The sequence below is a fragment of the Sus scrofa genome, chromosome 6 (genome assembly GCF_054392235.1).
Source record: "Sus scrofa isolate SSC_HxYL_T2T_F1_AM1 chromosome 6, Sscrofa_HxYL_maternal_Yorkshire_Landrace_v2.0, whole genome shotgun sequence".
In the NCBI taxonomy this organism is placed as follows: domain Eukaryota; kingdom Metazoa; phylum Chordata; class Mammalia; order Artiodactyla; family Suidae; genus Sus; species Sus scrofa.
Window position 1 is genome coordinate 113,090,002 of NC_139388.1, and position 25,804 is coordinate 113,115,805.

At 42.4% G+C, this 25,804-nt stretch overlaps 1 protein-coding gene across 4 annotated transcripts in view; it reads left to right on the forward strand.

The window, feature by feature from the left end:
* The window catches only part of LAMA3 (laminin subunit alpha 3), a 253,893-nt gene that overhangs the window by 58,694 nt on the left and 169,395 nt on the right, over nucleotides 1–25,804 (forward strand). For all 4 annotated transcript variants that reach the window (XM_084958210.1, XM_084958209.1, XM_084958211.1 and 1 more), the window contains 4 exon segments: nucleotides 629–799; nucleotides 4,218–4,309; nucleotides 8,969–9,084; nucleotides 13,757–13,875. Coding sequence is in view for 2 of the 4 variants with exons in the window: in XM_084958209.1 (XP_084814335.1) it covers nucleotides 629–799; nucleotides 4,218–4,309; nucleotides 8,969–9,084; nucleotides 13,757–13,875 (498 nt within the window). In the remaining 2 variants the exon portion in view is untranslated.

Sequence of the window (25,804 nt, forward strand, 5' to 3'; positions counted from 1 at the left end):
GGCTGCTCCTGCAGCATATTGAGGTTCCCGGGCCAGGGGTCTAATCGGAGCTGTAGCTGCTGGCCTATGCCACAGCCACAGCAATGCCAGATCTGAGCCACGTCTGTGACCTACACCACAGCTCAAGGCAACACCAGATCCTTAACCCACTGAGCAAGGCCAGGGATCGAACCCGCAATCTCATGGTTCCTAGTCAGATTCGTTAACCACTGAACCACGATGGGAACTCCAAAACCTGGGTTTTGTATAGATTTTTTTTTTCCCACTGTCAGCTTTATATCCAGAGACTTCCTTTTTCCAGCCTCGTTCAGGTTTTTAGATTGCTTTAGCCTTGTTTCTCTGAGGCAGCTTGACAAAAATTGTTTCCTTATATTTATAGATTTTTAACATTACACTTTCAACATTTCATAGTATTTACAGCACCCTAATGACACTGATAGAACAAAGGATTTGTAAATGAAATGATAGCTTCTCCCGAGAGCCTGAAACATCTAAGGACTCAAAAGAAACCAGTGTCTTGGGGGCATATAAGTTATTTTTAGTAAGTTATTTTTAGTAACTTGCAGCTAAGTTTTGATGAAAGAACTTTTTCACCCTTTATGTGTGTGCTTTTGTGTTGTTATTTTAGGTTGTGGTGTCCTTGATAAATGGTCGTCCAGGTGCAAAAAACTTTACCTTTTCTCACACCCTGAGGGAGTTCACCAAGGCCACGAACATCCGCCTGCGTTTTCTCAGAACCAACACCCTTCTTGGACATCTCATCTCCAAAGCACAGAGAGACCCAACTGTCACTCGGAGGGTGAGTTGTGCCTTTAAATGCCAAGACAGCAGCTTTTGGTACTTTTTTTGCTTTTCACAGTAGTTGCCTAGAACTCCTTCAAATAATCTTTACAGCCCATAATGTTGTAGGTGCAGGCATTGTTCTTACCTGAAATATTAGACATAGTTTAAAACTTTGGTTGTTAAAGACAAATCCTTATATTCAAAGAAGATGAAAGGCAAATGATGACAACCAGCCCAGTTTTAGTCTGCTCTTATAACAAATAATCCCCAAGTCTCAGAGGTTTAACACAATGAAGGTTCATTTTTTGCTCATGTCACAGCCTGATGTGGGTTAACAGGTGGGATCAGCTCCACACAGTCATTCAGGGACCCAGGCTGTTTCAATGTTGAAGCACAGCCATCCTATAGGACCTCAGCGTTCCCCTCTGCATTCCCTGCACTTGGTCAGCAGATGGGGGTGGGGGGGGCGGAGAGAAGGAGCGGAGGAAAGACCCATCTCTTAACCTCACAGCTCACTTCTACTGGCAGGACCTGGTGGTGGAGCCCCATCCTCTGTGGGAGGCTGAATAACATCAACAAGCCAAAGCAGAGGGATGTGGCATTGGTGAGCACTAGTTCCTTTGCTGTGTTGGATGAATATCGATCACTCTCAGTGATAAGACAGTATCCTCTCTTCTGGGCACAGAGGGAGCCAGCAGAATAAATACCCCCAGCTCACTCTCCTCCCACCCTCTGATCTCCTCCCTGTGCCTCTTATGGGCCAAACCCAACAGGAGGTCAGAGGGCCAGAGACCCTTGTCAGCCCAGGAAGCTCAGCTCCAGGGCAAAGGGCAGGCTGGAGAAAGGTGGAGAGTGGATCTTGAAGGAGGAGTTGATGATGCCAGTGTACTTTAAAGAGTTTGGCTTCTTTGGTAGTTAAGTCAGAGAGCTGGGAAGGGAAGGGAGAGAGGAAAGTTAAGTTTTGCTGTAGTTTTGAGCATTTCCCCAAATAGCCAGTCATTCTGAGTGCAGCTGGCTTATTTTCTGCATTTTCGTGCCGTTAGCCCCATCTGAGCGGCTGTACATGGGAACTACTACTGGGTCCAAGGATGGAAGTTACAGGGCAGAGCTTGGCTTTCTGATCACCTGTTAGCGAGACTGTTTCCCCTCCTCCAGGTGTTGTGGAGCCTCACCACAAATGTAGCTACCACCTTCCCCCCCCGCCCGCCACTGTCTTTTTGAGGGTTGCAAGATTGGCACTCATGGGTCTGTGTATGTCTTTTCACTTAGGTGAACATAGTCTTCTCTATTAAGTAATTTTTTCTGGACTGCACCACGCATATAATCTTGACCCCCTTGCCCCCCACCTAGGATTAGGTTGCTTTTTTTTTTTTTTTCGGTCTTTTTTTGCCTTTTCTAGGGCTGCTCCTGTGGCATATGGAGGCTAGGGGTCTAATTGGAGCTGTAGCCACTGGCCTACACCAGAGCCACAGCAAGGTGGGATCTGAGCCGCGTCTGCAACCTACACCGCAGCTCACGGCAACGCCAGATCCTTAACCCACTGAGCAAGGCTAGGGATCGAACCTGCAACCTCATGGTTCCTAGTCAGATTTGTTAACCACTGAGCCACGACGGGAACTCCTAGGTTGCTTCTTTAAGTGAACAACCCGTAATACCAGCTGTCCCCTTACACACATTGTGTGTGCTGCTGGGTGAAGGCTGACAGAGTGCTTCTCTCTCTCTGGATGCTGCTGCCCTAACACACCTGTAGAGAGAAACTTCCATGGAGATCGGCATGGCAGCTTGTGAATGGGAACTGGTCCCCGAAGGCCCTCTAATACTGAATTTATCTGTATTAACAGAAGGGAGTTGCTCATGGCTTCAGACTAAGTAAGACGTAGCCAGGAAGCTAAGACAATAAACAGCTTTTAGTGGGAAAATCAGAACAGAGCCCGAACAGGGAGTGAGGAGGGAGGTTTAGGATGACTAAGTGCAGCCAAAAGATACAGATACAGAATGATACGAAAACCTTGTCCTTGTGAATTCAAAGACTTTCTCACTGACAGATATTCTCCCTGGTGGCATGACCTCAATGAGAAAGATGATTTGACACGCCCTCCCCCCCCCGCCCCCCCATCCCACCACCCCGAATTCCTTACTGAATCTTCTGCCAAATCTAAGAAGTAAGGGAGGTGGCAGACAGTGCCACCTATTGTCACGATGGAGAGGCCTCTGACGTACTGGAGGTGTGCCTTGGCAAGGAGGTAGCCTGCCCATATTGCTGACCTTGTCTAGGGATGGATCCTCAGCTGGATCCGAAGCTCACTGTTTAGCCTTTTGAAGCTTGAACCTCTGCCTTTGGTTTTATTAACTCTGAGCTAGCAAGGCTTATGCAACTGCTGGTGGGCCCTACCAGTCTCAGCACTGTATCTGACCCATCTTTGTGAATATTTTCTTTCTTGGAGCCTACACACAGTGGGTACTAAAGTTTTGGTCCAAAAATTACATTTTTGGTAAATAAATATGTCCAACTTATGGAACTTGGATTTAGATTTATTCTTTTTTTAATTTTTTTTTTGCTTTTTTTTTTTTAGGGCCACATATGCAGCATATGGAGGTTCCCAGGCTAGGGGTCTAATCGGAGCTACAGCTGCCAGCCTCTGCCACAGCCAAAGCAATGCGAGATCTGAACCTTGTCTGCAACCTATACCGCAGGTCATGGCAATGCCTGATCCTTAATCCACTGAGCAAGGCCGAACTCACATCTTCATGGATCCTAGTTGGGTTCTTAATCGCTGAGCCACAAAAGGAACTCCTGGATTTACATTTAAAAAACAGAAAACAAAAAATACCAACTGGGAAACACTTAAACCCTTCCCCAAAAACTATAGGGTATGATTCTTTTCCAAGGTAATTTCCCTCCATGCATTTAAAGCACTTGATGTTTAAAAATGGACAAATTCAGCCAGGTGCTGTTAAATTTGATTGGGAAATGTATTTGCTTTGTAAGAAAAGTGCCATCTAAACATGGCTCCCTCTCTTTTGTGTTGAGTGAGGCTCAGGAGTACAGGGTGAGTTCCCATTGTGGCACAGTGGTTAACGAATCCGACTAGGAACCACGAGTTTGCAGGTTTGATCCCTGGCCTTGCTCAGTTGGTTAAGGATCCGGCATTGCCGTGAGTTGTGGTTTAGGTTGCAGACATGGCTTGGATCCTGCATTGCTGTGGCTATGGCATAGGCCGGCAGCTACAGCTCCGATTAGACCCCTAGCCTGGGAACCTCCATATGCTGCGAGAGCGGCCCAAGAAATGGCAAAAAGACAAAAAAAAGACAAAAAAAAAAAAATACAGGGTGAAAGGGATGCAGGGTTGATGCCAATGTGAGTTAAAGATTAAGAAAGGAAAGTTTAAATCGGGGTTTAGTAAAACCGACACATTCTGTTTTCTGTTCCGTAGTATTATTACAGCATAAAGGATATCAGCATTGGTGGACGGTGTGTTTGCAATGGCCATGCCGATGTGTGTAATGCAAACAATCCTGAAAAACTGTAAGTACATCGTACAGATTTTTTTTTTTTTAGCTTTGCTATGAATAAGTCTAATTGTTTCAGTGGATGTTTGCATCCCATTAAATATTTCTGAGTTCCTGCCCTCAACAGGAATGTTTCAGTGTCAACAAGTAGGTATATGTGTGTCTCCCCTCCTCCGGCCCCACACTTGCCTCTCACCCGCAACCCTCTTGTGGCAGACATAGCTAATCAATCACAGCACTCTATGGATGATCTGAAATGCAGCCAGTCACCCCGCTCAGAGGGTTTCCCCAGGCAGCCACAGACAATTGTGTAGAGTTGGCAAGAGAAATAATATTTGTTTGGCATCCCCCGTCTAATGGGATCAGGGTATATGTTTTAAAATCCTTTTCCATCTTTTAAAATTGTGAGTTTAAAAGTTTGCTGGGAGTTCCCAGAGTGGCGCAGTGGAAACAAATCAGTCTAGTATCCATGAAGATGTGGGTTTGATCCCCGGCCTTGCTTGGTGGGTTAAGGATCCGGCGTTGCTGTGAGCTGTGGTGTAGGTCTCAGACATGGCTGGGATCCCACATTACTGTGGCTGCGGTGTAGGCCAGCGGCTGTAGCTCCGATTTGACCCCTAGCCTGGGAACCTCCATATGCTGCAGGTGCAGCCCTAAAAAGCAAAAAAAGAAAAAAAGGTTTGCCATCTTAACCATTTTTAAGTGGGTGTGGTTTAAGTTTACTGCATTCACATCGTTGCGCAGCCAACCTCCAGAACTCTTTTCATCGTGCAGAACTGAAACTGTACCTATTAAACAACAGTACCGGATTGCCTCCTCCCAGCACCCCCTGACAACTACCCTTCTACTTTCTGTCTGTGAATATGACTACTCTAAGTGCCTCATAGAAGTAGAATCACACAATATTTGTCTTTTTGTGACTGGTTCATTTCACTTAGCATAATGTCCTCACTTGTAGCATGTGTCAGGATTTCCTCCCTTTTTAAGGCTGAATAGCGTTCCATTATGTATACCCCATATTTTGCTCCCCTTCATCTGCTGATGGACACTTAGGTAGCTGCCACCTTTTGGCTCTTAAGAACTATTCTGCTATGAACATGGGTGTTACTCTTTTTTTCTTTTTCATTTTATTTATTTATTTTTTTTAGGGCTGCACCTGTGGCATATGGAAATTTCCAGGCTAGGGGTTAATTTGTAACTGCAGCTGCCGGCCTATACCACGGCCACAGCAACACCAGATCCAAGCCATGTCTGTGACCTACACTATAGCTCGTAGCAATGTTAGATCCTTAACCCATTGAGCAGGGCCAGGGATTGAACCCTCGTCCTCGTGAATACTAGTCGGGTACACTACCACTGAGCTACTATGGGAACTCCCTCTTTTTTGTTTTTAATTGAGGTACATTTCACATATGATCAGATGCATAGTTCTCAAATATTAAGTGTTTGGCAATTTTCTACACTCATGTTGTCACCTAGAGAAGGCTACTTTGAAGGGCTGGAGATGATCAGATGCTAGATAAGAAATAATTGTCTCAGTGTTTTATTTAAAATCTACAGTCCCCTGTGAGCACCATTTACCAGGGGTATATTTTACCATTAGTCAGATTCAAGTTTGTGCATCAGAAGGCCTAGCATCAAGTTCAGGCAGAGATGCCAGCTTCCAATTTTTGGGGTAAGTTCGTGGAGCCCTTTTCCCTGCCCAGCAACAATCCCAGATGCTGGGAGCAGGGGGTGCCCTCTGAGATAGCAATGTGAACCCATCAACTGACTAGCCCTTAATCAGCAAGGACTTGCTTATTAATCACTAAACAGGCACTGCCACGTCACCTTCTGAAGGGTAGGGCCCTAAGGCAGTAGAAGCTGGGTCGGAGAAGTCCTGAGCTGCAGAGAGAGGAGGAAAAGGAGGTCACTAGGTGCCCGAGCCTGAGACAAAGTGGTGCCCCGTGGGAGAGGAGACTTATCGGAGAAGGGCTGAGCTTGCATTTGGAAGAACTTTGGAAGCCTGTGACCTTGGAAGACCTAGAGAGGTTCCATACTGAGCAGTTCATAGATCCCAGTGTCTGTGAGTGGAGAGGCTACCTCCCCAGGCCCCAGTGAATGGCTCACTTTACCATTGGTTTATACCAGCCCAACTGCCTGGCCTCCCTCTGCCTGCTGGTTTGCTTCTGCCCAGCAGACAAACCTGCTTGAATGATTCATGGAGGCCTTTCCATGAAGAGGGAAAAGTCTTATGTTGAAGGGGATTCAGTGACTTACGGAGGGAGCCAATGCTGGACAGTGAGAAATCAAGCAGAACCTGTGATGAGGCTGAAGAGGACTTTAATCAAGCCTGGGTACCATGCAGACTTTGAAGCATAGACACATGGATGGATCACATATTTAATTCTGAGCTTCCTAGCAGTCAATTCAAAATGGGAAACCTGCTCGGTTTCGTAGCAGACTATGCTCAGCATCCAAGAAGTAATCAGTTGCATAGGAGAAGATGACTGTTGATACCAGGACCAAATGAGAAATCTCCCTGGAGGTGAATGGAGGAGTTGTCATGAAGAGGAATCTCGAGTCAACAACAACTTCAATAAAATCCTTACAACAGATGCCAAGATGAGTTTTCTGTATCAACCATCAGCCTGGGCTGGGAGAGAGTCAGAAAAAGCAGTTATTTGGGGGTGACCGTATGCTTCAGACAAGCTTCCAGCTCTCTGGAGCCCTTTTCCCTGACCAGCAATAATCCCTAATGTTGCCAAGCTCTATATTAATATCCTATAGGAGTCACTGGACTCTATAATAAAACTCCCCCCGCCCCCGCAAAAAAAGAGTAGTCAGATGTTCTTCAAGCAATTTTCCCTAAGTATTCTCTCAGTTTAGTTTATCCAAAGACCCCATGGGCCATGGGCTGAAATGGCATGTCTGGCCAAAGCCCGTTTGGATTCCAGCTGTTCTGTGCCGCCACTTAAGTCTAGTCCATTTGCTTTAACAGGCAGCTGCCTTGGGAGAGGGATTGACACCATCTCTGGGAATGTAACTGAATATGTGCCTTCTCACCTCCCCAAGAAGAGTTGAGGGCGTCTCCACAGGCCCAGCCGAGCGTCTTCTTAGACTCTGTTTTGACTCTTCTTTCTAGCACAGATAAATGGAAGCTCGGAGTTCTAATCGAATGTCATGGCTACAGCTCTTTCACTTAAACTTGGACAAGTTTTTTTTTTTTGTCTTTTTGTCTTTTGTTGTTGTTGTTGTTGCTATTTCTTGGGCCGCTCCCGCGGCATATGGAGGTTCCCAGGCTAGGGGTCGAATCGGAGCTGTAGCCACCGGCCTACGCCAGAGGCACAGCAACGCGGGATCCGAGCCGCGTCTGCAACCTACACCACAGCTCACGGCAACGCCGGATCGTTAACCCACTGAGCAAGAGCAGGGACCGAACCCGCAACCTCATGGTTCCTGGTCGGATTCGTTAACCACTGCGCCACGACGGGAACTCCCAAACTTGGACAAGTTTTAAGTCAGGTGTATATTCTTTGAACGTAGATTTTTAGGTTTTTACCCCATTGTCTTGCTGAGTGATCTGAGTGTTGGGTCCTATGATGGAGCTGTTTATGGAGCAGCGTCCTCTGAGATCTTACTAGTAACTGTCTCTTTTGTGTGTGTGTGTGTGTGCCTTTTTTTTTTTTTAGGGCCACATCCATGACATATGGCGGTTCCCAGGCTAGGGGTCAAATTGGAGCTGTAGCCACCCGCCTACGCCACAGCCACAGCAATTCCAGATCTGAGCCGCATCTGTGACCTACACCACAACTCACGGCAATGCCAGATCCTTAACCCATTGAGCAATTCTGGGGATCGAACCTGCATCCTCATGGATCCTAGTCAGATTTGTTTCCGCTGAGCTGCGACGGGAACTCCTCCAGTAACTGTCTCTTGAATTCGGTCAGTCTTTGAGCCAGACCCCAGGTTGAGAGTAAGAAGCCCGAGGAGATGCTTTTCGTAGGACTTCTCCAGCTCTTTGTGAAGATGGATACTCAGTACGTTTCAGAACACTCAGCCCTTGATTGCTTTTGCGTTAATTGTATCGTAGCATAAGGTGGTAGAGAAGGAAGAGCTGGGACTTTGGAGTCAGACAATCTTGGGTGGAAACCTGGCTCTCCACTTATCATCTCCTGACCTTTGGCAAATGTTTAAATATCTCTGGATCGTAGTGTCACCATCTGTAAAATGGAGAAAATAAGCAGGGTGGGGAGGGCTTGGAATAACATATGCAAAGTGCTTTGTTCCTATAATTAGTCATTGATACTGTGGGTGACCCTGATGACTCAGTTTTCACACAGGAGCAACTGATCTTATACTGCAATTAAAAAAAAAAAAACAAAAAAAACCAGGAGTTCCCATCATAGCGCAGAGGTTTCGGGTTCGATCCCTGGCCTTTCTCAGTGGGTTAAGGATCCGGCATTCCATGAGCTGTGGTGTAGGTCGCAGATGCGGCTCGGATCTGGCGTTGCAGTGGCTCTGGTTTAGGCTGGCGGCTACAGCTCTGATTAGACCTCTAGTCTGGGAACTGCCACGGGTGTGGACCTAAAAAGGACAAAAAGACAGAAAAGTAAAATTAATAAATAAATAAAAATATAAATTAACCCCCCCCCCAGCTTTTCAATAACTGAGATGTGCTTCTCCCCATGCCCAGGTTTCGGTGTGAATGCCAGCACCACACCTGTGGGGAGACATGTGATCGCTGTTGTGCAGGGTACAATCAGAGGCGCTGGCGGCCTGCCACATGGGAGGAGAGCAGTGCCTGCGAAGGTGAGCACTGGGGGCAAGGTGCTGGGAAGTGAAGCCCCACCCACGATCCTCTCCCCTCCATCTGCCGAAGGACTGACCAGGTGTTTCCCCCATGCTCCTGATCCTGTCTGTCTTAGGGACTCAGAACTCCCCATTGCAGTGAATAACTCACAGAATGGGATGTGGGTTTGATCCCTGGCCTCGCTCAGTGGGTTAAGGATCTGGAGTTGCTGCAAGCTGCAGTGTAGGTCCCAGATGTGGCTCAGATCCATTGTTGCTGCGGCTGTAGTGAGGCTGGCAATTTGGAGCTCCAATTCAACCCCTAGCCTAGAAACTTCCATATGATGCAGGTGCGCAGTAAAAAGAAAAACAAACAAACAAACAAAAAAACCCCAGTAACTCACAGAGTGGAGGTAAAATTGCCTCACTCTACATTTGGATATATATATATATATATATCTCCATATATGTATGTGTATATATAGATATGAACAAAAATAATAATGATCATTAATATGTATTAAGCATTTGCTACATGCAAGGTTTGAACTGAGTGCTTTGACATGTTGGCCTCTCTTCCTGGCAGTCTAAAATGGGATGCGGCCACTATTAAATTTTAAATCCTTATTTCTTAAGTCGTGATCGTGGATCAGAAGCCTAATTATTTTAAGGACCGAGATCCAGAGAGGTGATGAGATTGACGTCTAAACAGAGAGCTGGAAGCACTGAGGAAATAGAAGTGAGGGGTGCAGGATAGAGGGGACCAGAGGAGGAAGGAAAAAGGAAGAGCATCTGCTTTTAATTATGGGCACAATATAAAGTAAGAAAACAGTAATTTTAACAAACAAGCCCTGTGACATCCAATTGAAGATTTTCTTTTAAACTTGTCTTTTTAGAAAGCCACACATTTATCCCAGTGGCCAGAAACATTTTTGTAACTTTTAGTTACTGGCTTTGGAGACAATGGCCTATTTTTTCTCAATATTCTTAGCCTTTGAAGATGGAGTTGCCTTTTTGAAATGACCAAAAGGTGTTTGGATCCAGGTTTGTTGAGCTAGATGGGTAAGGAAGAATCTGTACTTGAGACTCTTCTGCCAATTAGTTCTTGTAACTTTTTTTTTGTCTTTTTTTTTTTTTTTGCTGTTTCTTGGGCTGCTCCCGTGGCATATGGAGATTCCCAGGCTAGGGGTCGAATCGGAGCTGTAGCCACTGGCCTACGCCAGAGCCACAGCAACGTGGGATTCCAGCCGCGTCTGCAACCTACACCACAGCTCACAGCAACGCCAGATCCTTAACCCACTGAGCAAGGGCAGGGACCGAACCCGCAACCTCATGGTTCCTAGTCGGATTCGTTAACCACTTATCCACGACGAGAACTCCAGTCCTTGTAACTCTTAAGGGGTAAGACCGATGATCTCTGTGACCTACAAGATTACTTAAAATGCCTTTTTGGCGAGGAGTTCCCACAGTGCTTTGAGAGATGCTGACCGATGGTCAACGCTCAGGTGATCCCTCGGTCCAGAGTGCTGCCTGAATGGCCGTTCTTACTTTACAGTCGTAGCTAACAGGTTCCCTCTCAGTGAATTCCCTTTTTTTTTTTTTTTTTTGTCTTTTGTCTTCTTTGTTGTTGCTATTTCTTGGGCCTCTTCCGCGGCATATGGAGGTTCCCAGGCTAGGGGTTGAATCGGAGCTGTAGCCACCGGCCTACGCCAGAGCCACAGCAACGTGGGATCCGAGCCGCGTCTGCAACCTACACCACAGCTCACGGCAACGTACTGAGCAAGGGCAGGGACCGAACCCGCGACCTCATGGTTCCTAGTCGGATTCGTTAACCACTGCGCCACGACGGGAACTCCTGAATTCCCTTTTCCTCACTCCTGGATAATAGGCCTGCAAGATGGAAAAGTAATAACCAGGGTTCCCGTTTCTTCCAGTGCTTTCAGGTGTTGGTTTAGGATAACTTGATTGAATAATTATCATCATATGAACCCTGATGTTGGCTGTGTTGTTAGTTTTCCAGGCTAATGGGACCCCTTAGTGCATGATATGCTTTATTCCAACAAATATGACCAATTTTAAATCATTTCCTTTCATAGGTTTTTAACCTTTATATACTTGCCAAGATGGTTAAAAAATTACAAATAGTATATGGAAATCAGACCTGTTAAGATACTTGTTAGATGCTTTCTAAATTCTATTTGAGTTACTGCAATTCAAAATAAAGACTTCTTAAGAAATAACCTATGTAGTAAATATAAATGCTTAGAATTAAAAAACAATCAAGGCACCACTGAGGAAATGAAAATAAAAAAGGGCTCAGCTTGTTAAAAATAGGGTAACTTGGAATTCTAACTCAGTCATCTTCCCCTGTATGTTTATCTGGGGACTTAATCAAAACATCCAATTTCCTGGGAGTTCCTGTTGTGGCTCAGTGGGGTAAGAACCCAACACAGGGTCTGTGAGGATTCAGGTTCAATCCCTGGCTCGCTCAGTGGGTTAAGGATCCAGCATTGCTGCTAGCTGTGGTGTGGGTGCACACATGTGGCTCAGATCTGGTGTTGCCCATGGCTGTGGCATATGCCGGTGGCTGCAGCTCTGATTTGACCCCTAGCCTGGGAACTTCCATATGCCGCAGATGAAGCACTAAAAAGAAAAAATAATAAATAAAAAATTTTAAAGTTTTAAAAAGGCTATACAAATTCCTAGACAGACTTGGAAAATTCAATCCAGGTGGGCTGTGGTGAATATATATTTGGCCTAAGAATGAGAATGTCACTCATGTTAGATCCTTTTCATTTTGGCAATGGTGAAAATCCTAAGTGGGGCTTAAATTAATATATTCTAATTTTGGAAGTGTCACGCATTACTTGTAGATAAGATGGAAATTATTTTTTAAAGAGTAAAATCATTAATAATTTTACTACCCAAAGAGAACCACTATTAGTATTTTAAGTATTTTAGTGGTTGTTTATTTTTTTTAATGTATGCTTTAAGTACTCCCAGAGAGGAGTTCCTGTTGTGGCTTAATGGAAACAAACCTGACTAACATCCATGAGGACACACATTCGATCCCTGGTCTCGCTCAGTGGGTTAAGGATCCAACATTGCTGTGAGCTGTGGTAGTCACAGATGTGTCTCGGATCTGGTGTTACTGTGGCTGCGGCGTAGGCCAGCAGCTGCAGCTCTGATTTGACCCCTAGTCTGGGAGCCTCCATATGCAGCTGGTGTGGCTCTAAAAAGACCAATAATAATAAAAAAAAGATTGTCTAAATACTCCAGAGATATTATTTATACAGTTTTATATACACTTATTTTTTTCACTCGATATTTTAAAATATTTTCCCATATTATTAAAAATTCTTTGTTATTTATTTATTTATTTATTTATTTATTTATTTATTGTGTTTTTAGGGCCATACCCTTGGCACATGGTAGTTCCCAGGCTAAGTGTCGAATTGGAGATGTATACACCCAACTACGCCACAGCCACAGCAACTTGGGATCCCAGCCTCATCTGTATCCTACACCACAGCTCACAGCAATGCTGGATCCTTTAATCCACTGAGCGAGGCCAGAGATTGAACCTGCATCCTCATGGATACTAGTCGGGTTTGCTACTACTGAGTGACAACCGCAACTCCCATTGATATCCTTTTTGATGGCACACAGTATTGTCCTTCTCTGGATGCAAGTGTATCTAAAAAGTGTTTGCTGAGTGGAGTTCCCATCGTGGCGCAGTGGTTAACGAATCCGACTAGGAACCATGAGGTTGCAGATTCGGTCCCTGCCCTTGCTCAGTGGGTTAACGATCCGGCGTTGCCGTGAGCTGTGGTGTAGGTTGCAGACGTGGCTTGGGTCCCGAGTTGCTGTGGCTGTGGCATAGGCCGGTGGCTATAACTCCGATTCGACCCCTAGCCTGGGAATCTCCATATGCCGTGGGAGCGGCCCAAGAAATAGCAAAAAGACTGAAAAAAAAAAATAAGTGTTTGCTAAGTACATACTCTGTGCCAGGGATATGCTCTGTTACAAACAAAACACTAGCAGTCCTTGACGTCATAACACTGACAGTCAAGCAAGTATACTGTTGTTTACTTAGCCATTTTCCCTGTGGTTAGATGTTGAGATTGTTTCCAATTTATCGCTATTATTGATGGTGATGAGATAAAAGGATTAGAGTATTGACTGGGAGAGTAGGTTTTGCAGTCACAGAAAGACATGTCAGGATTCTTTTCTGCCTCTCTTACTTACAAACTCTGCCTCAGCCTCCCCATCTGGTCTGTGCATATAATAGTACCCCCCTTAGAAAGTTATTGTTCAGATGAAATGAGATCATATGTGTAAAATGCTTTTCAAAATGTACCAAGAACTCAGTTACTCTTGGTAGTAAAAGTAATAGTAATACTGTCTTTGTGCATGAAGCTTGATTTTGACTTATCCGAATTTTTTAGCATATTTCTTAATTTTTTAAAAAGCAGAACCATTTCCACTTAATATCAAATGAAAGAAGGTGTAAATGGCATATGATTATAGGCTGGCCTTGGTGTAAAAAGCCCTAAAATTTTCCTCTGGGGGTATCCTTGGTGTTCTAGAATAGACTTGATTGTAGCTCATTGAGACGGAATACTCTCTGGGGGAATTTACGAAGGATCTCAGAGTCATGATGGAACACTAACTGAGAATGCTCTTTTCTTAGCCTGCAACTGCCATGGCCATGCCATCGATTGTTACTATGATCCAGATGTTGAGAGGCAGCAGGCAAGCTTGAACATTCAAGGCATCTATGCAGGTGGAGGGGTCTGCATTAATTGTCAGGTGAGGCACAATTTTTTTGTCTTTTTAAAAATTTTTATTTAGGGTTCTTTTTTCTTTTTTGAAGATTCTTTTTTCTATTATAGTTGATTTACAGTATTCTGTCAATTTCTACTGTGCAGTAAAGTGACCCAGTCATACATATATATGTGTGTGTATATATATATATTCTTTTTCTCACATTATCCTCCATCATGTTCCATCCCAAGTGACTAGATGTTGCCAGTGCTATACAGCAGGATCTCATTTCCTGTCTATGCGAAATGCAATAGTTTGCATGTATTTACACCAGACTCTCAGTCCATCCCACTCCCTCCCCCTCTCCCTTGGTAACCACAAGTCTGTTCTCCAAGTCCATGAGTTTATTTTCTGTGGAAAGGTTCATTTGTGCTGTATATTGGATTACAGATATAAGTGATATCATATGGTATTTGTCTTTCTCTTTCTGACTTACTTCACTTAGTATGAGTCTCTAGTTCCACCCACATTGCTGCAAATGGCATTATTTTGTTCTTTTTATGGCTTAGTAGTATTCCATTGTGTATATATACCACATCTTTTTTTTAATTACTCAATGAATTTATTACATTTATAGTTGTACAATGATTATCACAATCCAATTTTATAGCATTTCCATCCCACAACTCCGATGCATTCCCCCACCCCCCGAACTATCTCCTTTGGAAACCAAAAGTTTTTCAAAGTCAGTGTCTGTTCTGCAAAGAAGTTCATTGTGTCCTTTCTTCAGATTCCACATGTCAGTGATAGCATTTGATGTTGGTGTCTCATTGTCTGACTGACTTCACTTAGCATGATAATTTCTAGGTCCATCCATGTTGATAAAAATGTCCTTATTTCGTTCCTTTTAATGACTGAGTAATATTCCATTGTGTCCTTTTTAATGGCTGGGTAGTATTCCATTGTATATATGTACCACATCTTCTGGATCCAATCCTCTATCGGTGGACATTTAGGTTGTTTCATGTCTTAGCTATTGCAAATAGTGCTGCAATGAACATTGGAGTACATGTGTCTTTTCAAGTCATGGTTTTCTCTGGATAGATGCCCAGGATTGGGATTGCTGGATCAAATGGTGGTTCTATTTTTAGTTTTCTAAGGAATCTCTGTACTGTTTTCCAAAGTGGTTGCACCAATTTACCATCTCACCAACCGTGTAATATGGTTCTTTTTTCTCTACACCCTCTCCAGCACTTATTGTTTGTCGACTTTTTGATGATGGCCATTCTGGCTAGTGTAAGGTGGTACCTCATAGTGTTTTTGATTTACGATTTGCATTTCTCTAATAATGAGTGATGTTTCACATCTTTTCATGTGTTTTTTGGCCATCTGTATGTCTTTGGAGAATTGTCTGTTTAGATCTTCTGCCCATTTTTTGATGGAGTTGTTTGTTTTTTTGTTATTGAGCAGTAGGAGGTGTTTATAAATTTTAGAGATTAATCCCTTGTCAGTTGATTCATTTGCAAAGATTTTCTCCCATTCTGTGGGTTGTCTTTTCATTTTGCTTAGGATTTCCTTCACTGTGCAGAAACTTTTAAGTTTAATTAAGCCCCATTTGTTCATGTTTGTTTTTACTGTCATTACTCTAAGAGGTGGATCTGAGAAGATGTTGCTGTCATTTATGTTGGAGAGTGTTTGGCCTGTTTTCCTCTAAGACTTTTGTAGTGACTGGTCTTATATCTAGGTCTTTAATCCATTTTGGGTTTATTTTTGTGTATGGTGTTAGGGAGTGTTCTAATTTCATTCTTTTCCATGTGGCTGCCCAGTTTTCCCAGCACCATTTATTGAACAGGCTGTTTTTTCTCCATTGTATATTCTTGCTTCCTTTGTCAGAGATTAGTTGGCTGTAGGTGTGTGAGTTTAATTCTGGGCTTTCTATCCTGTTCCACTGACCTATATTTCTGTCTTTGTGCCAGTACCATATGGTTTTGATGACTATTGCTTTGTAGTATAGTCTGAAGTGAGGGAGCCTGATTCCTCCAGCTCCATTTTTTCCTTTTCAGGGTGTCTTTGGCTATTCTGGGTCTTTTGTGCTTCCAAACACACTTTAAAATATTTTGTTTGAGTTCTGTGAAGAATGTCCTTTGTAATTTGATAGGGATTGCATTGAATCTGTAGATTGCCTTGAGTGGTATAGTCATTTTGATAATATTGACTCTTCCAATCCAAGAGCATGGTATGTCTTTCCATCTATTTGTGTTGAATTTGATTTCTTTCATCAGTGTCTTATAGTTTTCAGAGTACAGGTCTTTTGTCTCTTTAGGTAGATTTACTCCTAGGTATTTTATTCTTTTGGATGTGAGGGTAAATAGGATTGCTTCCCTAATTTCTCCTTATGATCTTTCATTGTTAGTATATAGAAATGCTATTGATTTTCTGTGTATTAATTTTGCATCCTGCAACTTTGCCAAATTCACTGATGAGCTCTAACAGTTTTCTGGCAGAGTCTTTAGGATTCTCTAGGTATAGTATCATGTCATCTGCAAATAGGGATAGTTTTACTTCTTCCTTTCCAATTTGGATTCCTTTTATTTCTTTTACTTCTCTGATTACTGTGGCTAGGACTTCCAAAACTATGTTGAAGAGTAGTGGTAAGAGCAGACATCCTTGTCTTGTTCCTGATCTCAGTGGGAATTCTTGCAGCTTTTCACCATTGAGAATGGTGTTCGCTGTGGGTTTGTCATATATGGCCTTTATTATGTTGAGGTAAGTTCTGAAGGGTTTTTATCAGAAATAGGTGTTGGACTTTGTCAAAGGCTTTTTCTGCATCTATTGAGAGGATCATATGGTTTTTATTCTTCAGTTTGTTAATGTGGTGTATCCCACTGATTGATTTGCGGATATTGAAGAACCCTTGCATCCCTGGGATAAATCCCGCTTGATCGTGATGTACAATCCTTTTAATGTATTGTTGGATGCAGTTTGCTAGTATTTTGTTGAGGATTTTTGCATCTATGTTCATCAGTGAAATTGGCCTGTAGTTTTCTTTTTTTGTGGTATCTTTGTCTGGTTTTGGTGTCAGAGTGATGGTGGCCTCATTAAATGAGTTTGGGAGTATCCCTTCTTCTGCAATTTTTTGGAAATAGTTTCAGAAGGAGAGGTGTTAACTCTTCTCTAAATGTTTGATAGAATTTGCCTGTGAAGCCATCTGGTCCTGGACTTTTGTTTGTTGGAAGTTTTTTTTTTTTTTTTAATTTTTAAAATTTTTTTTTGTCCTTTTGCCTTTTCTAGGGTCGCTTCCCGCAGCATATGGAGGTTTCCAGGCTAGGGGTCTAATCAGAGCTGTAAGCCACCAGCCTACACCACAGCCACAGCAATGCCAAATCCAAGCCCCAGCTCATGGCAACACTGGATCCTCAACCCACTAAGCAAGGCCAGGGATCGAACCCGCAACCTCATGGTTCCTAGTCAGATTCGTTAACCACTGTGCCACGACGGGAACTCCTATTGGAAGTTTTTTAATCAGAGTTTCAATTTCAGCACTAGTGATTGGCCCATTCATCTTTTCTATTTCATCTTGGTTTAGTCTTGGAAGATTGTGCCTTTCTAAGAATTTGTCCATTTCTTCTAGGTTTTCCGTTTTATTGGCGTATAGTTGCATATAGTAGTCTCTTATGATCCTTTGTATTTCTGTGATATCTGTTGTTACTTCTCCTTTTTCATTTCTAATTTTATTGATTTGAGTCCCCTCTCTTTTTTTCTTGGTGAGTCTGGCTAAGGGTTTATCAATTTTGTTGATCTTTTCAAAGAACCAGCTTTTCATTTCATTGATCTTTTGTATGGTTTTCTTTGTTTCTATTTCATTGATTTCTGCTCAGATCTTTATGATTTCTTTCCTTCTACTAACTTAAGGTCTTGTCTGTTCTTCTTTCTTAAGATGCTTTAGATGTAAAGTTAGCTTGTTTATTTGAGATTTTTCCTTTTTTTTTAAATATAGGATCACAGTTTTCTCTCTTTTTTTTAATTTTTATTTTTTGGTCTTTTTGCCATTTCTTGGGCCGCTCCTGTGGCATGTGGAGGTTCCCAGGCTAGGGGTCGAATCAGAGCTGTAGCTGCCAGCCTACGCCAGAGCCACAGCAATGAGGGATCCGAGCTGCATCTGCAACCTACACCACAGCTCGCGGCAACGCCGGATCGTTAACCCACTGAGCAAGGGCAGGGACCGAACCCGCAACCTCATGGTTCCTAGTCGGATTCGTTAACCACTGCGCCATGACAGGAACTCCTATTTGAGCTTTTTCTTGTTTCCTGAGGTGGGCTTGTATTGCTATAAACTTTCCTCTTCGAATGGCTTTTGCTGCATCCCATAGGTTTTGGAGTGTTGTATCTTTGTTGTCATTTGCTTCTAGGTATTTTTAAATTTCCTCTTTGATTTCTTCAGTGATCTATTGGTTGTTTAGTAGCATGTTGTTTAGTCTCCATGTGTTCGTGTTTTTTGCAGTTTTTTCCTTGTTGTTGATGTCCAGTTGTATAGCATTGTAGACGAAAAAGATGCTTGATAATGATTTCAATTTTCTTATTAAAGTTAGTGATGTTTGATTTGCAGCCCAGGATGTGATCAGTCTTAGAGAATGTTCCATGTGCACTTGAGAAGAATGTGTATTCTGTTGCTTTTGGATGGAATGTCCTATAAACATCTATTAAGTCCATCTGGTCTAATGCTTCATTCAGAGCCTGTGTTTCCTTGTTGATTTTCTGTCTAGATGATCTGTCCATTGCTGTAAGTGGGGTGTTAACATCCCCCACTATTATTGTGTTGTTGTCGATTTGTCCTTTTAAGGTTGTTAGCAGTTGCCATATATTATGGTGAACCTATGTTGGGTGTGTAGATATTTAAAATTGTTATATCTTCTTCTTGGATTGATCCTTTGATCATTAGGTAGTGACCTTCCTTGTCCCTTAAAATATTCTTCATTTTAAAGTCTATTTTGTCTGATATGAGTATTGCTACTCCAGCTTTCTTTTGATCCCTGTTTGCATGGAATATTTTCTTCCATGCTCTCACTTTCAATTTGTTTGTATCCCTAGAAGTGAAGTGGGTCTCTTGAAGACAGCATATATATGAGTCTTGTTTTTGTATCCATTTGGCCAGTCTATGTCTTTTAGTTGGGGTGTTTAGTCCATTAACAAGTAAGGTAATTATTGGTATGTATGTTCTTATTGCCATTTTATTAATTGCTTTGGATTTGTTTTTGTTGCTCTTTTTTCTTCCCTTCTTCTCTTGTTCTCGCCCCTTGTGGTTTGATGACTATTTTTAGTGTTGTATTTGAGTTGATTTTTCCTATTTGTGTATCAATTGTAGATTTTTGGTTTGCAATTATTCTGAAGTTTTGATATAAGATTCTATATATATATGAGATTGTTTTAAGTTGTTGGTCTCTTAATTGCAAGTTCATCTCCAAGTGTCCTGCATTTGTACCCTCCTCTTCTCACAATTTCTGATTTTGGTGGCATAATTGTGCATGGATGATTTCATTTCTTTACTGTATAGATACCTTTACTGCTGAGCCTTGTCATTTGTGGTATTTTTGTTTCTGGTTGTTGCCTTTTCTTTTCTGTCTAGAGAATTCCTTTAGTATTTGTCATAAAGCTGAATTCTCTTAGCTTTTGCCTATTGTGAAGCTTTTGATTTCTCCTTCAAATCTGAATGAGAGCCTTGCTGGGTCAAATAATCTTGGTTGGAGGTTTTTTCCTTTCATCATGTTAAGTATATCATGCCACTCCCTTCTGGCTTGCAGAGTTTCTGCTGAAAAATCTGCTGATAACCTAATTGGGGTTCCCTTGTATGTTATTTGTTTCTTTTCCCTAGCTTCTTTCAAGATTTTTTCTTTGTCTTTAATTTTGGTCAGTTTGATTCATATGTGTCTCAGGGTATTCCTCCTTGGGTTTATTTTATATGGTACTCATTGTGCTTCCTGGATTTGAGTGAGTGCTTCCTTTCCCATGTTAGGAAAGCTTGTGGCTATTATCTTTTCAAATATTTTTTCTGTCCCTTTCTCTCTCTCCATCCTTCTGGCACCCGTATAATGTGAATGTTGGTACATTTAACGTCCCAGAGTTCTCTGAGAACTTCATTTATTTTCAATCTTTTTTCTCTTTTCTGTTCCACATCTGTGATTTCCACTAATCTGTCCTCCACCTCTCTTATTTGTTCTTCTGCCTCCTGTATTCTTCTGTTGGCTGCTTCTAATGAATTTTTTATTTCAGTTATTGTATTTTGCATCTCTTCTTGTTTAAGTGTTATATCTTGTATCTCTTTGCTCAGTGTTTCCTGTAAATTATCCATCATTGCCTCCAGTTTATTTCCAGTGTCTTGCATCATCTTCAGCATCAGTCTTTTTCCTGGAGGCGGAGAATTTCCTGATCGCTTAGCTGATTTTCTGGGGTTTTTCCTTTCTCCCTCATCTGAGTTATAGTTCTCTGTCTTTTCATTTTTATAGGTTTTTGGTGTGGTGACCTTTTTATAGATAATAGAGTTGTAGCCTCTCTTACTTCTGGTGTCTTCCCCCCTGTGGCTGAAGTCGGTATGGGGGGCTTGCTGTAGGCTTCCTGATGGGAGGGACTGATGCCTGTCCACTGGTAGGTGAGGCTGATTCCTATCCCTCTAGTGGGTGGGGCTTTGTCTCTGGGGGTGATTAGAGCTGGCTGTGTGCCTGGGGGGTCTTTAGGCAGCCTGTTTACTCATGGGCATGGCTCTGATCCCACCTGGATTGTTGTTTGCCCTGGGTCTTCTCAGTGCTGATGGGTGGGGCCATATTTTCCCAAAATGGCCACCTCCAGAGAAAGGCACACTGCTGAATATTCCCGAGAGCTTTGCTTCCAATGTCCTTCCCCCACAACAAGCCACATTCACCCCTGTTTTCCCAGGATGTCCTCCAAGAATTGCAGTCAGGTTAGATCCAGATTCCTATGGAGACTTTGCTTTGCTCTTGGACCCAGTGTATGTGAAAGTCTGTGTGTGCCTTTTAAGAATGGGGTCTCTGTTTCTCACAGTCCCATGGAGCTCTTGTGCACAAGCTGCACTGGCCTTCGATACCAGATGCTCCAGGGGCTCTTTCTCTCAGTGCCAGATCCCCACACTTGGGAGTTTGATGTGGGTCTTGGAACTCTCACTTCCGTAGGTAAGTCTCTGTGAAGCAGTTACATTCCAGTCTGTGGGGCTTCCCACCCAGGAGGTATGGGGTTGCTTATATCACATGATCACTCCTCCTACCTCTTGATTTGGCCTCCTCTTTGTCTTCTGGAGTAGGATATCTTTTTGAAAGTTTCTGGTCCATTTGGTTGAAGATTGCTCAGCATTTGGTTGTAAATTTTGTTGTTTTTAGGAGAGAAGTTGAGCTCCAGTCTTTCTATTCTGCCATCTTAATCCCATCTCCTATACCATGTCTTCTTAATCCATTCATCTGTCAATGGACATTTAATTTAGGTTGTTCCCATGTCTTGGCTTTTGTGAATAGTGCTGCAGTGAACATACTGGTGCATGTATTTTTTTTCAGTGAAAGTCTTGTCTGGATGTATGCCTATGGGTGGTATTACTGGGTCATATGGTAGTTCTATATTTGGTTTTCTGAGGTACCTCTATTCTGTTTTCCATAGTGGTTGTACCAATTTACATTCCCACCAAAAATGTAGGAGAGTTCCCTTTTCTGCACACCCTCTCCAGCATTTGCTGTTTGTAGAATTATTAATGAGGGCCATTCTGACCAGTGTGAGGTGGTACCTCATTGTTGTTTTGTTTTTCATTTCTCTAATAATTAGTGATGTTGAGCATTTTTTCATGTGCTTGTTGGCCACCTGTATATCTCTTTGGAGAAATGTCTATTCAGGTCTTCTGGCCATTTTTCAATTGCGTTGTTGGGTTTTTTTGCTGTCGAGTTGTTTAAGTTGTATGAGGCACTATTTAAATCAAAGTGAGTGTATCATCATAGGAAATGTACATTCAGTAAGCCCTGCTCTAAAAAGATGTCAGGAAAGTGACTTGCAATTGAAAGGATGTTCTGACACCATTTCTTCCTATGGTACACAAAAAGTCTGGTTAACTGGATGTAATTTAGAGATTGTAGGGAAAATGGACTCAGGCACATTTGCCCGAACTCTGTTGATTAGTTGTTCATTTAGGTCTTTGCCTAACTGGAGGGAAGAATTTCTGGTTGTCATCCTGACTGATATTCATCTTATAGCAGAAAGGCTGTAAGATAGGAAGGCAAATCAAACTTCAGTGCTGATGCTAAATCCTATTTTCAAATGGATTCTGAACATAGACTCAGGGAGGAAGTGCATCATGATCAGCTAATGATGTCTGCTATTGACACCAAACAGGAAACACTGATTTTTTTCTTCCCTTTGTAGGACGATTGGGTTCACTGGAATTTAGCTAAGAGGAGGTATGGCAGAGGAAGGTACATGCATATCTGCCTTGAGATAGTCATTAAGAATTACATGAAAGTTCCCACCGTGGCTCAGCAGTAACCAACCCTACTAGTATCTATGAGGATGTGGGTTCAATCCCTGGCCCTGCTCAGTGGGTTAATGCTCTAGCGTTGCTGTGAGCTGTGGTATAGATCACAGATACGGCTTAGATCTGGCATTGCTGTGGCTGTGGCGTAGGCTGGCAGCCACAGCTCTGATTGGACCCCTGGCCTGGGAAATTCCACGTGCTGCAGGGGCGGCCCTAAAAAAGCCAAAAAAAAAAAAAAAGAATTATATAAAATGTTCATGAGTTTGGTCTATATTGTCACTCTGTCTTGTGTGCTTTTAGAGTGATATTTTGTTAATGTTGCCATTAAGGAGGCACTCTTTACATGAAATGCCCACTTATATGGAACCAAGGCTACAAACCCTTAGAGAGACCCACCATTCTCGTTCCATCAATTTTATGTTATCTGTCCTCACAGTTAATTAAAATACAAGTCAATGTAAGTCATGGCTTCGTTACAAGTCCCAGGGTTTCATGTGTAAGTGAAAGATCCTGGGATCTTCTGCTACGCATTACAAGCCCCTCAAGTGGTTTGCATGCACATTCAAGTTGCAGAAGCGCTAGACTGTCTGCAATCTGATAAAAGGTATTTATGAAAACCCTGCAACTAATATCACATTTGTGATGAAATATTGAACTCTTTCCTTCTAAAGATTGGGAGCAAGGAAGGATGCTTGCTTTTCACCACTTCTGTTAAACCATGCCCTGGAGGTCCTAACTGGTGCATAAAACAAGAGAAAGAAATAAAAGTTATTAAGATTGGAAAAGAAAAAGTAGTGTTTGTAGATGACATGGTTGTTTATGTAAAAAAGCCTAAGGAATATACAAAACAATTCCTAGAGCTAATAATTGAATGTAGTCATATTTCAGGATGTAATAATCATATGTAAAAACTAACTGTATTTATATATACCAGTAGCAAACAATAGGAAAATGAAATTAAAGTTCAATTTAAAAAGTGTCAAAAAACATAAAATGCTTAGGATTACATTTAACAAAAGACATGTAAGGCCTTGATATTAAAGCTAAAAATCTTTGCTAAGAGAAATCTAGAAAGACTAAATAAATATAAAGATGTAACATATTTGTGGATTGGAAGACTCCATATTATTAAGATATCAGTTCTCCCCAAATTGCTCTGAAAAGTCAATGTGGGCTTTTTTTTTTTTTTTTTTTTTTTTGGTCTTTTTACCATTTCTTGAGACGCTCCCGTGGCATATGGAGGTTCCCAGGCTAGGGGGCGAATCGGAACTGTAGCCTCGGGCCTACACCAGAGCCACAGCAACATGGGATCCAAGCTGGTCTGTGACCTACACCACAGCTCATGACAAAGTCAGATCCTTAACCCACTGAGCAAGGCCAGGGATCCAACCCATGTCCTCATGGATACTAGTCAGATTCGTTTCCACTGAGCCATGATGGGAACTCTGGATATTTTATTTTTGGTGAAAGTACCACAGCATGAACGAATCTGACTAGAAACTATGAGTTTGCGGGTTCAATCCCTGGCCTCACTCAGTGGGTTAAGGATCCGGTGTTGCCTTGAGCTGTGGTGTAGGTCGCAGACGCAGCTCGGATCCCGCGTTGCTGTGGCTCTGGTGTAGGCCGGTGGCTACAGCTCCAATTCAACCCCTAGCCTGGGAACCTCCATATGCCGCGGGAGTGGCCCTAGAAAAGCAAAAAGACAAAAAAAAAAGAAAAAAAGAAAAAAAAAGTACCACAGCAATTCTATGGCAGAGGGTGGAGAGAGAAGAGGAAATTGTTTCAACAAACAGTTCTGGAGGAACTGGATGTTTACATGGGAAAAATAAACTTTGACCCATGACCTCAAATCACATACAAAATCTAAATTGATGTGGATCAGACCTAAAGTAGAGTTAAAACTTAAAAGCTTTAGAGAAAAATGCAGGTATATATCTTTGTGATTCAAGAATGAGCAGAGTTTTCTTAGGTCACAGAAAGCAATAACTATGAAAAGTTGACAAGTTAGACTTCTTCAAAATTAAAAGCTTCTGGATTTCCCCTCGTGGCTCAGCAGTTAACGAATCTGAGTAGCATCCTGAGGACGGGGGTTTGATCCCTGGCTAAGCCCAGTGAGTTAAGGATCTGGTGTTGCCATGAGCTGTGGTGTATATATGTTACAGATGAGGCTAGGATCCTGCATTGCTGTTGCTGTGTCTGTGGTGTAGGCTGGCAGCTGTAGCTCTGATTCAACCCCTAGCCTGGGAACCTCCATATGCTGCGGGTGCAGCCCTAAAAAAAAAAAAAAAAAAATTAAAAACTTCTGCTCACAAAGGACATGGAAGAAAATGAATAGACAATCCATTCATGGGGAGAAAATATTCCCCAAAACATAAATGTGGCAAATGGTTGGTATCCAGGATTGCTAAAGAACTCCCACAGGTCAATAGTAAAAAGACACATAACTCAATTCAAATGCAAAAGACATGAATAGCCACTACACAGAAGTGGATGCATGAATGGCCAGTAAGCAGAGCATAAAGGGCTGAGCATCATCACTCATCAGAAATGTAAATGAAAGTTACAGTGATTTACCCCCAATTTTGGTGAGGCGGTGGAGCAGCCTATCACGCATCACTGGTGTGAGTGACAAGCGGTACGACCACTTTGGGAAAATGCCTGGCAGTTTTTAAAATAAAACTAAACATACGTCTACTCCAGGACTCACAAACTCCACTCTTAGGCACTTATCCATCAGAAATGAAACCGTGTGTTTATATTGGTAGCAGCTTTATGCACATTAGCTACAAATGGGAAATAGCCCAGGTGTCCATCATAATAGACTGGATGAACACAGACTGGCATGTTTATAGTGGGACACCAGCGGGCATTAGAGAGCAACCTCCTGCTGATGGTCCAGCGACATGCAAGAGTCCTGATAGCATCGTACCAAGGGAAGGAAGACTTCCAAAAGAGAATCTTATGGAGACCATTTAGATCATATTCTGGAACAGGCAAAACTAATCAATAGTGGAAAAATTGGAACTGTGGTTGCCTCTCCGAGCTGTTGATGGGGATTGCCTGGGAAGAGGCATGGGGACCCTTTCTGGAGTGGTGCTATTGTTCTGAACCGAGAGAGCGATCTGGGTTTCACAGATACATAGGCGCTTGTTATACCTCAGTGAAGGTACAATTAAGAGTTTTGCCCTTGTGTATAAATTTTACACCATAAAGAAAAAATCCTGTAAGCAAACATTAAACTCCAGTTAAATATATGCATCCTAAAGTAGATCAGTGAAAGTAAGTGATATCCGCAGTTTATTTTGAATTGTGTAACAAATAAGATGGATTAGTGGGTGGATAGAAGAATGAGTAGATAGATGATTATGTGAAAAAGCAAGTATAGTAAATTGGTGAGTCTAGTAGAGAGGCTATAGGTGTTCACCGTGAAATTTGAAATTTTTGGTAATAAAATAT